General features: G+C 43.9%; 1 protein-coding gene across 2 annotated transcripts in view; it reads right to left on the bottom strand.

The window, feature by feature from the left end:
- Positions 1-12,718: 12,718 nt before the first annotated feature.
- Positions 12,719-15,298, bottom strand: part of KDM1A (lysine demethylase 1A) — a 1,518,024-nt gene continuing 1,515,444 nt past the window's right edge. For both annotated transcript variants that reach the window (XM_069622738.1, XM_069622739.1), the window contains exon 19: positions 12,719-13,365. In XM_069622738.1, coding sequence (XP_069478839.1) covers positions 13,177-13,365 — 189 coding nt within the window. In that variant the 3' untranslated portion in view covers positions 12,719-13,176. The remainder of the gene's footprint in view (positions 13,366-15,298) is intronic.

Raw genomic sequence — 15,298 nt, 5'->3', positions numbered from 1 at the left:
TTTCAGGAAGGCAGTTCCAGATGGAGGCCCCAGCTGAAAAAAAGATCTACCACCAACTCGTTGCTTGGAGAAGCGACTGACCCTGAGCGAGTCGGATGTGGATGAACAAAGAGCTCGAGAGGGAAGATATTTAGTAAGAGAGTTGACGGTATTGAGGCCCTAAGCCCCAGAAGGCCGTAGACAATGGAGAGGGTTTTGAACTTAATCTTTGCAGGCACTGGGAGCCAGTGCAGAGATTTCAGTCCTGGAGAGATACAATCTCTGGGCTTGAGGCCAAGGACAAGTCTTGCAGTCCTGTTCCGGATGAGTTGCGGAGGGTAGAAGACGGCAAACTGCCAGTTGACGGAGGGCGACGACGACCAGTGTTTCTCAGACGTGGGCTCCACAACCGCGGTGCTAGTCAACGAAGAAGTCGGGAGCGTGAGACAACTTAGACTTTTTAGTTATCTTTCCCCGGGAAGTGTCCTGAAAGGAACTCAAACCTCTTTGTCCGAGGGAGCACGCTCTTTGGGCCTGCCGACCCTGGAAGATGCATGACTTGCCACAGAGAATGAGTCAGAGGCCTTACCTTCCTCAAGCCATGCCACCAACCTCAGATTGCAGTCCTCCCGAGTCTTGGAGGAGAAGGCCTGGCATATGGAACATCTGTCAGCATTGTGGTTGGGGTGCAGACAGTAGATGCACTTGGTGCCAATCTTTAAAGAAGATGTTCTTCAGGCTGCAACGTTTGCAGGCCTTGAAGAAGCTTTGCCATGGCCTTGAAGAAGCTTTGTCTCATGGCATACGCCATGGTGTGAAGGACCAGGCCTGGGGCTGTGGCGACTCACCAGCAAGAGATCGGAAAATGGATGATCTTGTCCAGCAATGGATCCTCTCCGCTAGTAGTCACAACATGACTGAAGAAGAATGAGATAATATCTTGAAGAAAATAGCCAAAAAATGATAAATATTTCAGACTCCCAAACAGGAAAAACGTGCAGTAAAAATCTGAAGATGGCCACCAGGGGTGGAGCCAAAGAGGACGAATGTCATTTGCTGGGACAGTATAATCCAACGTGACATCAATAGGCCAAAGAAGCAACAAGCAGGTATTGCTTTAAAGTAAAACTGTTTTAATATTACTGAGGATTCCCAGCCTGACAACAGGGAATATTCATGAGCATGTGAATTCATGTAAAACCCCATGCTGGAGAACTGCATGCATTTGCCACTCGTGCTATGCGTGCAGTTGTACATTTCTTCTTAAGTCAACTGCCAGACAGTTGTGTTATCCTGGAACATGTTAAAACAGGAGGAATGTGTTGTGGCAGAGAGACCACTTTCAAATCTTCTGAGCTAACTTGGACAGTGTGTTCCGTCCTGCTTGTTTATATAGAACATGGCTGTGGTGCTATCTGGGAGCACGAGAACTGCTTTCCCCGCTAGCTTATGCTGAAAAGCCTGAGGTGCTTTGAAGGTGCTAGCAACTCTAGTAGGTTGTGATTTTTTGCTACTGCTTATGTGCACATGCCATGAGCAGTTTAATGGCGATGTGCTCCCCTTCCTGAGAGTGAGGCGTCTGCTAAGAGTGGCCTGCACTGCTAGATTTCTAAAGGCTTTTCACTTCAAATTGTTTTCTTTTGACCACCATTGCAGTGCTTATACTAGCGACTGTGAAATTACCACTAGATTGTCACATTGACTGCTTGCTTAAAGCGGTTTCGCTAGCCACTCTTGCACTGGGAGCATGCGTAGATGTGCATGTGGGACAAGGCATATGCATGACGCCATCATCCCGAGAAGGCGTATTAACCCTGCGGAAGTCATCTGACATTCAGCTACATAATGAGGTATTTGAAACAGCACATTGTGTACTCTTTTGTTGGTGGGGGAAACTAATCCTTCTTGTGTTCGTATCAATGTGCCAAGGAATTGTTTTACTTAGGCACGAGTTGATTGAAAATCCCAATTGGAACAAAAGGTTGATTGTGGCTTGAGTGTGCTGTTGACACATCTGTGGTGTGTCTCCACTTATATGCCAGTCATCTAGATAAGGGTACACTGGGTTGGAATTCTGTTGCAAGTGTGTCGCTGCTACTGCCAGTACCCTGGTGAACACCATTAGCGCTGATGAAATGCCAAAGGGGAGCACTTTGAGCTGGTAATGAGTGTTCCCTATCATGAAGCACAAGTACTTTGTTTGCTGGCAACATTGAAATATGAAAGTATGCATCTTTCATATCCAATGTTGCCATGTAATCTCCCTCCTTTAGAAGAGGGGTTACCTCTTGAAGAGTTGTCATTCGAAACTTTTGTAGTTTTGTCATATGTGTTGGCTGGACGCAGGTCTGACACAGGACACTGTTAGGACTCACCGCTACAATACTGGAGGCGAGATTTCTAAATGCGAATTCACAGTAGCCGTAGAATTCTTCCTACAATTGTAACTCCCTGCTGTTGCAAAGAAGCAGACAGAGAGATCCAATAGTTGGAAGAGGAGAAACCACTGCACGCCAACTAGGAAAAGACAAAAATACAGTATATCAGAATACTAGATGCTGAATCACACTCTCCCCCTAACTCTAGGGTTACCACCAAACTGATCAGTTAGCAAGATGGTAATAATAGAGGTGGTATGGGTGAGGATCCTCCTTGGTAACCAAGTCCAACCTAAGAAGAGAAACAATAGGGGTACTAAGCTAAAGCTATATGAACAAGGCTACACAAGGCAAACGAGAACAGGAAACAGGGATTAGGGCAATCTAGACAACAAGCCAGGAGGGAAGGTCCTACCACAAGATCTGGGATTACAACCGATGTAGGAGCACCAGTTCCAATTCTATAAACAATCCAACAGACTATCCCCATGGCACGAGGACGCCTAGGAAAACCTATCCCGACGGCACGAGGATGCCTAGTTGAGTAGATCTGCTAAGCGTCTCTAGTCCATAGAAATGTCCAGGGATGTAGAAGTTGGAACCTTTTTGGATGAATATATTGAGAGAATGTGATGCTTCAATGAGGTTGGATTGGTGAGTCAGCAGAGAGCAATCCGTGAGACAAAAGTGAAGTCATACACTTGCGGGCTGCAGTGGTTGAAATCGGCAGGCAAGTGAGTCCGTTAGGCAGAAATGAGTTCGGCAACCAGGCGGGAAAATAAGCAGGAATCAGAGAAAGGGAAGGGAATACACGCACTGTGTAGAGGACAAGGGACAGAGCGTACGAGATGAAAGACTGAAACAGGACTAATTAAACAGAATAGAAAACCCAAAAACACAATGCAGACGAAAACAGGAAACGATGCACAAAGCTTAAACCAGAACTGTAGTCAAAAACACTTCAGTCAGAAGCAACGACCGCAGGTTTGTGGGCGGGCTTTATTCGTATCCCGTTACGTGTCTTGTGGTCATGTGACTTATTTCTGATGACGGGACGTTTTGTTGCAAGCATACCATATCTCCATGGCAACAAAGAGCGGGTCAGAAACAGGGCTGTCCTGTGTAAAGGACGGAATGTTTTGCTCGCAATATTTCTAATTTTTTTAGTACAGATCTTAGAGCTCGAAGTAGTAGAGCAAAAACGGGATGATCCTTGCAGGGCATCGTGATTCCTAACAGGCACATAGTTCAATCCTTTTTTGGAACTAGAAAGTACACTGAATATATACCCTTGTTTACCTCATGAAGTGCAACCAGTTAAATTGCACATTTCTGTAGAAGCGACTTGATCTCTGCTTGTAAAATGTGCTGGTGTTCTAGTGACATCTTCCTGCGTCTCAGTAAATGATTTTGGGGTGTTTCTAAGAACTCGATTCAGTAACCCTTGGACGCAGTTGACAGCACCCACTGGTCTGACATGATCCCCTCCCATGTGTGGTTGAATAGTGAAATGCAACCCCCTACTGGGGAGACATGGGAGGGAACCTGAATGGGTGTGTCATTGCTATGGGGCCGCTGAGCCTTTAGCGGCTGCAGCTCTAGCCCAGCCTCTTCCCCTGTTGTAGCCTCTTTGAAAAGTGGATTGATATGGGGCTGATTGAGTTTGGGAAGAGTACCATGGAGTTGACGGACCCTAGCTATGCCCTGCCTGTGATGTAAGTGGGTAACCCCCCGCAAAAGGAGTGTTTGTTGAAGACGCCCTGTTGAATGTAGGGTTTAAGATTTGCCCTAGAGTTCTAATAGTCCCATGCTCTTCCTTTACATTAAAAGCATCATCCACTGCTTTCCCAAATAAAACATTGGGTTCTATGAGCATATTTAGCAGTTTTGCGTGTCTCTAGTTTGAAACCTGACTGCCGCAACTAAGAACTAAGTTTCAAACGGGTACCTTCAGCAATAATGCAACCAGCGTTGTCTGCTGCATCCAAGTTATTTTTAATTATACAGTTGGCAACTTTATTGCCCTCAGCCACTGCTTTTTAAAATTGTGCCCCTAATGGTTCAGGAACAGTATCAAGTTGGCCACTGACACTGTCCCATAGGGACCTATCAGAGCTGGCTAATAAAGTGGTATTGTTAGCTATGCATATCTGATGGGCTGCTGAGGTAGATACCTTCCTGACTAAAGCATATCATTTTTTGCTTTCTTTTTTAGGTGGCGCCTCCGCAGATGATAAAGGAGTGCCCACCCTTTTTCTTGTGGTTGTGACCAGTGGTAGGAAAGATTTTCATTCCCTGTACAGTTTTCCATCCAGTTGTGTACCCCCCAACTTTTTGCTTTGTTTAAACACCATAGTCTGACTTTACCAGAGGAGCACAGCCTCCTGCTGCACTCTCCTGGGCTTTTCCCTCACTGTCATGGGGCAACTGACATGCCCTTAAAGACAGTCAGTACTGGGAAACTTTGTTTCCCTTAGTCCTCGTCAATGGTGCAACTTTTCTGTAACATGTTGCAAGTGCACAGTGTACCTTCCAGTATAGTGCACTTGGGTCTTCCTGTCATTTCTAAAGGCACTAGTTACTCTCGAAGGATTTTTTAGTGCAGAGTTGCCTTGGGCAGGGCTGGTGGCAGCTTAGCTTTTTGTGCATTGTTAACCCTTTCCTGACAGGTAAACCGCGGTTAGCGCATTTGGCACCGTTAGGTGGCCTGGCTCCAAAATGGCAATGTCACAAGGTTTTTTGTACCGTCGTTTGGCCATCTTGCCCCTACACCTTCCTCAGGTCGAGCCGACCCGGGTCAGTCCTTATTTGGGCATGCATTTTCATGGAAAGCGCCAAGCTTTCGCGGACTTCTGCATGCCTTGTGTGTTCGCCCCCAAGATGTGGGCTGGACTGTCTAGTTCCAATACACATCCTGGGTGCCAGAGGGTCTGGTGTGCTGTGAAGGCCTGAGACCACTGTGGTCCATGATTGGTCCACGTATGGTGTGCCTGTATGTGAGCAGATCTCCCATTAGGTCCTCTTTGTTTTGGTGCGAAGGAGATTTTGGATAAGAGAAGGCTCCAAACACCCATACCATGCCGATCTCTGGAGTTCTCACTGAATGAAGGATAGGATCAAAGTATCCAGAAACTAAGAAGCCAAGTCTAGGAACTGCTGGTGACCCGCTAGAAGGTATGGGACCCTGAGCCCGCCTCGTTCCGCTGGACCCCGCTGCATCTGGTCATCATAGAAGGTCTGCAAAGACGCTTCGACCTAGAATAGTGGGACCAACTATTCTCAGCACCTTCATCAAAACCTGCATTCATCAATTTTTATGCACGAGTGGCCCCTGAGGGCCCCTCTCCTTTCCACTGCTAGTGCGAACTAGCAAACTATTCCCAACTGTTTGTACCCGTTCTGCCCTCAAGGGGAGACCCTCCTCGAATAGTGGGAACCTATTCTGCATCACCTCACCTACCTTCCTGAGCTGCTACAGCGCCTACAAAAGACCCTGTTTCGCCCCTCTGCACTACCGTGTGCGCCAGCATCGCAAGTACATTTGATCACTAGGCTCCCCTCATCTTAGGGATTGGACTGCCTTTCAGATAGGATTGTATTTGATGCAGAAGGACCTAAAGACTATTTGCACTACCTGCTTCCTTCCCTTTTTAGGTTGTGGACCCATTTGGTGCATTAATCCTTTAGACCGCATTGGTCTTGTATATGTATATTGATAGGATTGTTTTGGCTTAGAAGTATTACTGTGATTTTATGTGTGTGTTGAAACTCAAAGTTCTTGAAATAAACATATTTGTATTTTTATATATATATACACCTGACTGGGAGTAATTTGTAAGTGTCATTTACTCTGTGTGCTCATTGAGGTCTTTCAGGCACCCTCACCCCTCCCGAGACCTAGTCTTGACTACCACCAATGCTACCTTGATTGGTCTGGCTTGTCCAGAAGGTTACCCTGTTCCAAGAAAATAGGCTGGCCTTCTGAACCTCTGCCCACCAGGTCAGAGTTGAGAAATCCGTATGAACAACCACTACAGAGTCAAGCTTCCACTGTCCCCTAATGTAGAGGGGGGTCAGTGGGTGTAGGTTTAAAAGTCTTCTCAATATGGGGTTTAACTGTCCTGGTTAGGGAGGGTGTAGTTAAGAAAGGTTGAATGCACTTGGCAACTGATTGCAATAGAGGAAAACCCTGCCCAACAGACTTTCTCCTCCAAGGTGCCTTCGACAAAGTCTTTGTCCTGTAGTACTTCCCGAGTCTGGATCTGAAAATGATCAGCTGTTTTAATAAGAAACTGGTGATGTATTGGGGAATCAGCGACAGGCTGACACTGGTCTTCAGGAGATGGTAGCACATAAATGTCAGGATCATCATCTTCATAGTGATCATCATCAGTGTAACCATGACCATCCTGATCACCACCTTGATCACCTATCTGTTGACCTGCTTGATCATGTTGGTCATGCTTGTGGCCATGACCAGACAATCTGGCCACGGCCACCAGGGAACGGCAATGTGGTTAAAGTGGGCATGGCCATTAGGGACCGGCAATGCGTTAACATTTCCAAAATCGGGATAGGCTTGAATGGGGAAAAATCCAACTCTGCTAGCAGCTACAACCTGAAGCGTTGGACGGGTTTACAGCTAACCTGCGTGAGGAGCATCAACAAGGACCAGAAAGGATGGCTTTGCAAATCTGCCATTTATTTGATTGTTTCTAAGCTGTCGAAAAGTAGGTACAAAAAAATAGTGATATATCTTTGGTGCCTGGGCAGCAGGCCTGTCCAATGGCAAACACAAATGTCTACTCTGCTTTGCTTATTGGACCCTGTAGCATCGCTGACACGCATGCTCCAAGAACTGTGTACACTGGCCATGGCTACAAGTAGTGAACATTGGCTATTTTACGGGGGTATAGCCAACACTGGCCATGGATGCAGGTTAGGTACAGTGTATAACAAGGGTGTTTTTTTGGGCCCGGGGTCACGGTCGAACCTCACACCCTAGGAAAATTCAACCATGACTTGCATCCCCAGCGCTCACTGCTGAAAATGACACAAATTGTTAAAGGAGGTTTGTAGTCCTTTCATATATGTTAAGAGGAATTATTAATAACTCCTACAGTGCTTTAACATCATGAAACATTTTCACTTAGAAAAACCATTGAAATCAGTAAAGAAACCTTAAAGGGACGTTATAGTTAAGTTGCATTAATAAAAACCTACGAAATTCATTGAAAAAAACATTGTTAAAGGGATGTTATGGTTGCAAGGAAAAAAATCGGAAACCAAAGAAATTTGGCAGTTATCGCAAGTTATGCTACCACAACTCGAGCCATCGCTATTGTAGGGAAGGCATGGTATCAAATTAAGACAGACACAAGTGACCACAGTTCAAGGGTGTTTATTGAACTTTCAAAGAGGTGCGATAAACGCCTATCTAAACCTAAATCTAAGATGGGAGAAAACTACGACCATCAAAAAATAATAAATGCAATCCTAATGGAGTCGCATCAACCAAAAAAGGGCCTATACTAAAAACAACTATTGCCATTCCTTACTGGTAGCCACAAATAGTGTGGGGTACAGTTCATGAAAAAGAAAGAAGTGTTCACAAAATGATAATCGGGATACTTGGGCCGTTTTCAGCATGGGGCAAGGCGGTTCACTCTGAGCAAAGCGCATACTCTGGTGTCGGCGGTACGAGGATATATTGTCAGTTCCAATATCAGGGACTTCTGTGCTCAAGTCTCTTTTCCATCAGTCTCTTGTTTTAAACGGCCTGATGTGCAAATCAAAACCTTAGTTCCTTTCTTATAACTATGATTTGGGATGTTTCTTTCTTGAAACCCCCCCCCCCCCTCAGCAGGGCTCAGATCCCCCTTTCTTGTAATTCCAAAACTATGCCTTCTCGGGTGACTCACGATTCACCCTGGTTCCCCCTCAGCCAGGCTCAGACCCCTCTTTACGTTCAACTAGTCTCCCTCAGCCAGGCTTGGACCAATTGTAAGTTCCACTTTATACTTATCGCAGACTTACGATTGTCTATGGGTTTTTGTTGGACCTGTCGCAGGACCACTTAGATTCAAAGTTTCTTTCCGACAACGTATTTCTCATTTAGTTCGATACCCAACATAGACCTTCGATGAGCACTCCCTCAGTTGCCAGACCACTCTGTAGTTGGTATCTGATTTAGCTTTCAATAGTTAATTCACTTCTTAAGGTTTGTGCTTTTTAACACATGCGCTTCAAACAAGGTCCTTTGTAGAATTCGTCATACAATGTTGCAGTTTGAACCTTAGTTCAAACAAAGTGATTTTGTATTGGTTTCTCAGACTCACTGGCTGTGCTGCTTTTTACTGGCGCTGCTTTCTTGTAGGACCCAAGGGCAGTACCAAAGCGGCAATCACTCCTCCCAGCCTGGGTTATCGACACGGGGGACAGATGGATACCTCTGATGCACAGCATAGGTCTGATAAGCTTCAGTTCCTTGTCTTAGGCTTTTCACTTTCCAAGGCTCGTGTACATAGCGGTTTCTAGCGGTCAAGGGTACTTCCCTCCTTTCAACCCTCTCCGGTCTCACCAACCTTTCCCATCGTGCTAAATCACCACCTTCAAACTGCGGCTTCCTCCTGTGCTTTTCCTCGCTACGCGTTCAAGGTTCACAAATGAAGTTCCCTCATCCGGGCTCGAGCCTTCTTTCAAGGTCCAGAATTAGCAGGAAAAAGGTTTTGGGACTCCTAGTCCCAGAATGCACTGGACTAATTTCGCTTCCACCTCACAGCTCCCTGAAATAGTTTCCCAATGCGCTGAATTTCAAGGATTTTGTTGCATTGTGTTTAGTCACCTTAACTGCGCTTTAACAAAATTTTCTTTCTTGAATTTCAAGGGTTTTATTATACCATTGTTTTTTCCGCTGCCACTGGCCATAGCCTATTTAAATTAGTAACCGGCCACTAACCATGGCCTTCAGCCGTGCTCACATGCCCAGTGTATTTTTAAAATCACTTCCAGGCCAAGGCCAGTTAACAGTAACAGGCCACTGGCCATGACCTCCGTTCCATGGCCGTGGCCACGGACTTCGGCTGTGCCCGATGTATATTTTACAACACAACCAGGCCTTCAGCCGTTTCAAAAGCCATCAAGGGCCAGTGATTTGTCACCCCGACCTTAATGTAGCTGTATAAACATCCTTTTTTTAAAACCTTTTCACAATTATCGCGACTATAAACAGCAATGTACTACCTATAGCCATGATTATCAGTGGTTTCGGATAACCGATATTATCAGGAAAAATAGCAATGTTTTTTTCCCCCTGTATCCCCACTCACTCTCCAACTGCCACTCTCCTCGTGGCATGCCCCTCACTCCCACAAACTCCCATTTGCCTCCCTGATCCTCTCTCATACCCTCCTCAAACACTTTTCGTTCGGCCTGACAAACTTTCATTGCCCAATCCCGTTTTAACTTGTTGCTGCAATTATTGGGAAGAATAACTGCAACTATGGGAAAACGTTGTGCTGCAAAAATTGGTCCCCAGCCCATCTCCAACTTCCAAACCATACATGGTAACCTCGCCTCCCCTTCCCCATGTGTAGGCTGATGCAATTTCTCTGCAATTTTTCTGCCTCCAAATGTCATTTTTCTACTTTTAGTTTTCCGATACCCGTGGGTATAGCCGTGGCTATCTCTCGCATCTTGAAAAAAAAATAGGACAGCTTTTTCATTTCTAAAAAGCCTCTATCCTGCAAAGCACTATGGGAGAAATGTATATTGTTTGGGTGGAAGGGAACACCCCATTGTACCTCAAATATTTTACAAAATACTGGACATCATAACCCCAGTCCCCAAAAAAGATCATGAGTCAACGCTTCATGTCCAAGTTGTTTTGGACCGGGTCCAATTCCATCCAGCGGTTTCCGGTCCGGCACAAATAAACCTTTTTTTCCTATGAGAAAATGAATGGGGACTAGGTCGAAAGTGTTTCTTTTTTTTAGTTATAACTTTATTTGTTAATGAATCTTTCCCAAAATATCCAGTCTGGGAGGGTTGGGGATGGGATGCGTATGTACAAAATTGTCAACAAGATTTCAGCCAAATTTGTCGTACAAATCCAAATCTATTAGCAATGCATTTCTTTCTATTTCCTATGGTACTCACTACACGCCTTAACTATAGTGTGACAACCGCTGCACTATAATATATACACACACAATTAAAAGATAGGGGAAGTTATAGCCTATAACTTCCCCCGTTAATTGGATGGATTTATACACACACACATCTAGGAGAAGTTATAGCGCAGGCCTAACTGTTGTATGCAGGACCCTGAGCTCTGAATCTGCAAGTGAAAGGCTACCTTACATGAAGCAAAGAAAACTAGAATTGGCAAAGGCAATATCCTAAGCTACATGTGGACAGATTTGGAAAATAACAGACCATGCCCCAGGACCAGTGGTGACTGGGCGGTGGAGCCCATTGCAATTTTCTAACTTGGGGATCTCTAAAAAGGCAGAAGAACTGAGTACTTCCAAGCGATCCCTGAGCTCAAGGAAATCATTAGACACATCTGGCAGGAAGATAATGAATAATGTTGGTTGACTGACAGGGATCCCGATTACAAGGGGGGAGTTTGGTGGGGGAAAAGGAAGCCACCATTGAAAACTCTCTCCTTCCCCTGCCTTGGAGTTTTCAATGGCAGATTGCTTTCACCACCACACACACATTATTATGTTGTCTATATTGGCTCCCAACTTTGAAATGGTTGAGGGGCCCCCATCACGTCCATGCCTATCCAGGGAAAAGGGAACATTAATGATGGGAAGAGGTAGCTGGGCCTTTGGCCACATTGCCCCATGCAATCTTCTGGCAAATGAGGTAGTGTGGGAAGTACTTCTCTGTGTGCAGCTATATCATAAGCAGTGTCTGTTGCTCGGTAGCGCTGTAACCCCTAATATTTTGGCTAAAACCACTCTATTCAGTCCATGATTAATTGCACATCCTCACAATCAGAAATGTCTCCTCATATCTTGATTTATTCTCAAGATCAACACAAACACAGCAGACACGGTTTTCGACCTGGCGGTCATCCTCAAGTCGAACTCTTCACCTTCTTACATTTCGTGGTGAGGTATATCCAGCATAGTTCCCCAGGATAACCGATTTTAGCATCAAATTCTGTATGCCTACAGTTACATAAAATATCCTCATACTTCTTATGTCTGTTGGACCTCCTCTTGTAATCGATTGTTTAAACAGGATGATTCCCAATGCGTATTCCTATATTTATACGTTTGATGGTTCATAAGATTTTGCATATTATGTTGTCCTTAATGTCTCAATGTGTCCTGAGCAATTAGTGAATAAATTGTGGCGCTCGTAGTCAGACGGCTCATGTGTCTCACAATATCTGGTACAAATACCTGTTCTGTTATTCTATATGCGAGTTAAATCCCCTTCATGTTCTCTTATAATTGTTACATTTTGGAAGGTTGGAGAACCTTCTTATGTTGCTGGTGCAGCACATGACCACATTCTCAAGTTAGAGTGACTAGCGCATCCATATAGTGTTATACCACACCTCTGTTTAATATGTACAGATATAGGCTTGCCCAAAATTACTTTTCAAGTACATGGGCCTTCCACACCATCTGGTGTCCTGTAGATGCGAACGGGTGCTATCTAGAACCACTTTCCTAAACTAGGGTGGTACCAACAATGATGTTTAGTTTGTCCCCTTTTCGATTCATTGTGATGCAGTAGGGGAGTTCCCATTCGTCCATTTAATAAGTTACTGACCAAATCGGATCTTATAATTAATTAGGTTGGTAGCGGATCCCTGTAAATGTATTTCTATTTTTAAGATCTGTTTTTGTGGTTCACAAGATTAATGTCTTTTAGCACCGTCCTATTTGAATATGTTCACGTGCCTTCGATTTTACAATTTCTCTTTCAGAGACAGATTTCGCCCTGAGAATGGACCTTTGATCTGAAACTCATTGGCCATATTTTGCCTGCTTTAATGTTGTTCAGGATGAAGGTTTCCTGGCACAATAAAAACACCGACCACAAGATCTTCTATTGAACGAGTTATGTTAAGAATTTGAGACCATAGCTAACAAACATTTTGTACTTTTGTTATCACTGAGTGCACAGTGCCAAATAAGTATTAATTGGTATTCTTTGTATTTGATGATCTTACAGCACATCATTAGGGCTCGCTGTTGTGCTCTTAATATTGATCTAAGATGTATAGTTATGAGTAATTCGTAGGATGGTGCTTACTCCTTCAATCTGACTTTTTACAGTGACCATTCTTATGACACTACCCACTATCATACGTTTCTTAAAAATCAAAATGTAAGCCATTTTATTTACGATTTATTGTCAAAATAAAAAAATACAGGCCACAAAGAATCCATTAGTTACCGAAATGGCAATCTATCGTGAAAATAAGAAAAAATACATCTATAAACATATCTGAAGGCTCTGAGTAGGCAACACTAAAATGGTACTTGAATATAGAACACAATTTCCTCATGAAATACCTCAAACAATAATGCATTACTTAAGGCGGGAGGGAAGATGTGGCCAGCCAGGCATTAGCAGGCTACAAGTACCTAACAAATGAATGCTATGATAATAGCAAATAAATGCTTGTAGGAGCTGAAGTCCGACAATCAACAGTTTGTGTGAATAGAACCAACCAAAAAGCCTTTCGCCTTTAAACTAGGTATGTCTAATTCCACTTTACTCTAAGACTTCTTACTCCAAGGACATTTTTTGCAACTTCAATGTTCGAATGGCACTTTTGTTGCCATATTTACAATGCAGGTGGCGGCTGTGCAGGTGGTGCTCCAGGCGTGGTTTGGCGAGGTACAGTATACATGGCACCCAAAAATTGATCCGCAATCCGACCAGCTTCTCTCAAACCACTCAGAAGAGCGCCGTGGACTGTTGCAGGGTAATTACGAATTGTGTGTTCTCCAGCAAAGAATAAACGGGGGATTGGCTATGGGAAAAGAAAAATGCAAACAAATACAAAAATGAATGAAAATCTCCATTACAGAACAGAGTAATGACCACATTGCATCAATGCTCTAACATCTAGCCTTTTTTGTTTTTTAACTGAGAAAGAAATTTGGTTACTTACATTTTTTATTAGTTTTAACCATAAATCTCACTGTACAAGGGCTTCAACAGAATATAGTTTCTTTCCAAGATGAGACACAGGAACACCAACTAAAAGCATTGTTGTCTTTTAAATGAAGAGTCATTCTAAGGCAAGTGCTGTCACCATCATCTATACCTTGGGAAAAGGCCAACTTCGAAATGACGTATGGATTAGAGCTCCATGGAGTAATGCAGGAGCAGTAAAAAGCCAAACAAATAAACTAAAAACAAACCTTCAAAGTCAAATGACAAAGCACCATAGTACTGTTGGCACCAACCAATGTGTGGGAAACACTGGAGCCTCCCACCTACTAAGGGAATTGATGTGGGAACGAGTATTACCGAGTAGCGCTCGTACGCAATTGTCTGCCTTTGTGATGGTGATTAAGTGATGGTGGCCCAATAGGATAAACCGATGTTCTTATGCGAGATCAGAGCTATGACTTGAAACACTCTGCACAGTTGCAATGCTGCCTCATCTGTTCTCATTTTCTGCAGAGCTCCATCTGCTATTTTCAAATGTTATCCCAGCCTTTACTATATACTTGTGGTATGGTGGCATCTGCAAAGGAACCAGAGCCTTTTTGCAAAGCAAAACTTATTATTTTGAAAGCAATGCTGGAGTGCATGCAGTGGTCCACCCTCAGCAATGCCCCTACAAGCTCCTCTCCTGCCAGTCGCTTTCCATGTGCCACAGCCAGATCTAACATACCACTATGTTTAGATGTAAGGAGAGAGGGCGTATGGAGGAACGGAATATTTGAAAAGGAGTACATTAGTCTCTACAGAGAGAAGACCTTTTCTTACCTGTGCTTCTCGATCCATACATTCACACCTCTTCCCCTATATTCTACACGCTGTCTACTCTATCATCATCTGCCTCAATCTCCCACTTTATTCACAATAATACTGAAGAAGTCCTATCTCTACTGATGAAGTCTAACCCCCGCCCCCCCTTGTGCCACATCAGACCATATTGCTTCTTAGCTAGTCAAGTCTATTACCCCTTTAGTGGCCTCTCACATCGCTGAACTCTTCAACATGTCCTTCTACCCTGCTTGCTTTCCCTCTGTTCAAAATGTCCAGAGTCATCCCGCTCCTAAAAAAAAGCAAGAATCTACCAGCTAACTTTCCCCTGTGTCTATCCTTCCGCACTACTCTAAAGTGATCAATAGAGTTGTGTTCAACTGTTTTACACATTTCGTAGACATCCACAACTTTAGAGAAACGTCTCATGGTGGTCAGTCATAATTTAGAAAAAATAATGTCGAATGACAAAAATGTCGAATGTATTATTTTTTTATTTATATGTATTTTTTGGCTTTGGTAAGTATAAATAATGGGTAAAATAAAAAAAGGGGGGCTGGAGGTGGAACCCCCCATTTAAAAAAAAAAAAAAAACGTACTGAAAAATAAATTCGACATTTTTTTCCGACTTTTTTTTCTAAAAAATGACTTTCGACATTTTTTTCTACATTATCACTATAAACCATCTCAGGTCTCCAAATTCCTTGCCTCTGCTAAGCACTCCAACCTTCCCTCTTATCCTAATTTTCCTTGAACTCTCTGCTACATTTGACACCGTCGATCACTCTGATCTCTAAAATTCTCTCTTCTTGGATTTCGCCACCAAGCCCTTGCCTGAATTGTATCCTACTTGGCACCTCACCAATTCTCTGTCTCCTGGAACACCACCTCCCAAACTCACTCCTCTAACTTGTTTCACAAGTGTCTGTCTGAGATCCTCTCCATTTTACACCTCTGCTCTTGGG

The sequence above is a fragment of the Ambystoma mexicanum genome, chromosome 11 (genome assembly GCF_040938575.1).
Source record: "Ambystoma mexicanum isolate Mex_15411 chromosome 11, UKY_AmexF1_1, whole genome shotgun sequence".
In the NCBI taxonomy this organism is placed as follows: Eukaryota; Metazoa; Chordata; class Amphibia; order Caudata; family Ambystomatidae; genus Ambystoma; species Ambystoma mexicanum.
Note: the sequence above shows the minus strand (reverse complement) of the source record. Positions and strands in the feature narration are given on the sequence as shown.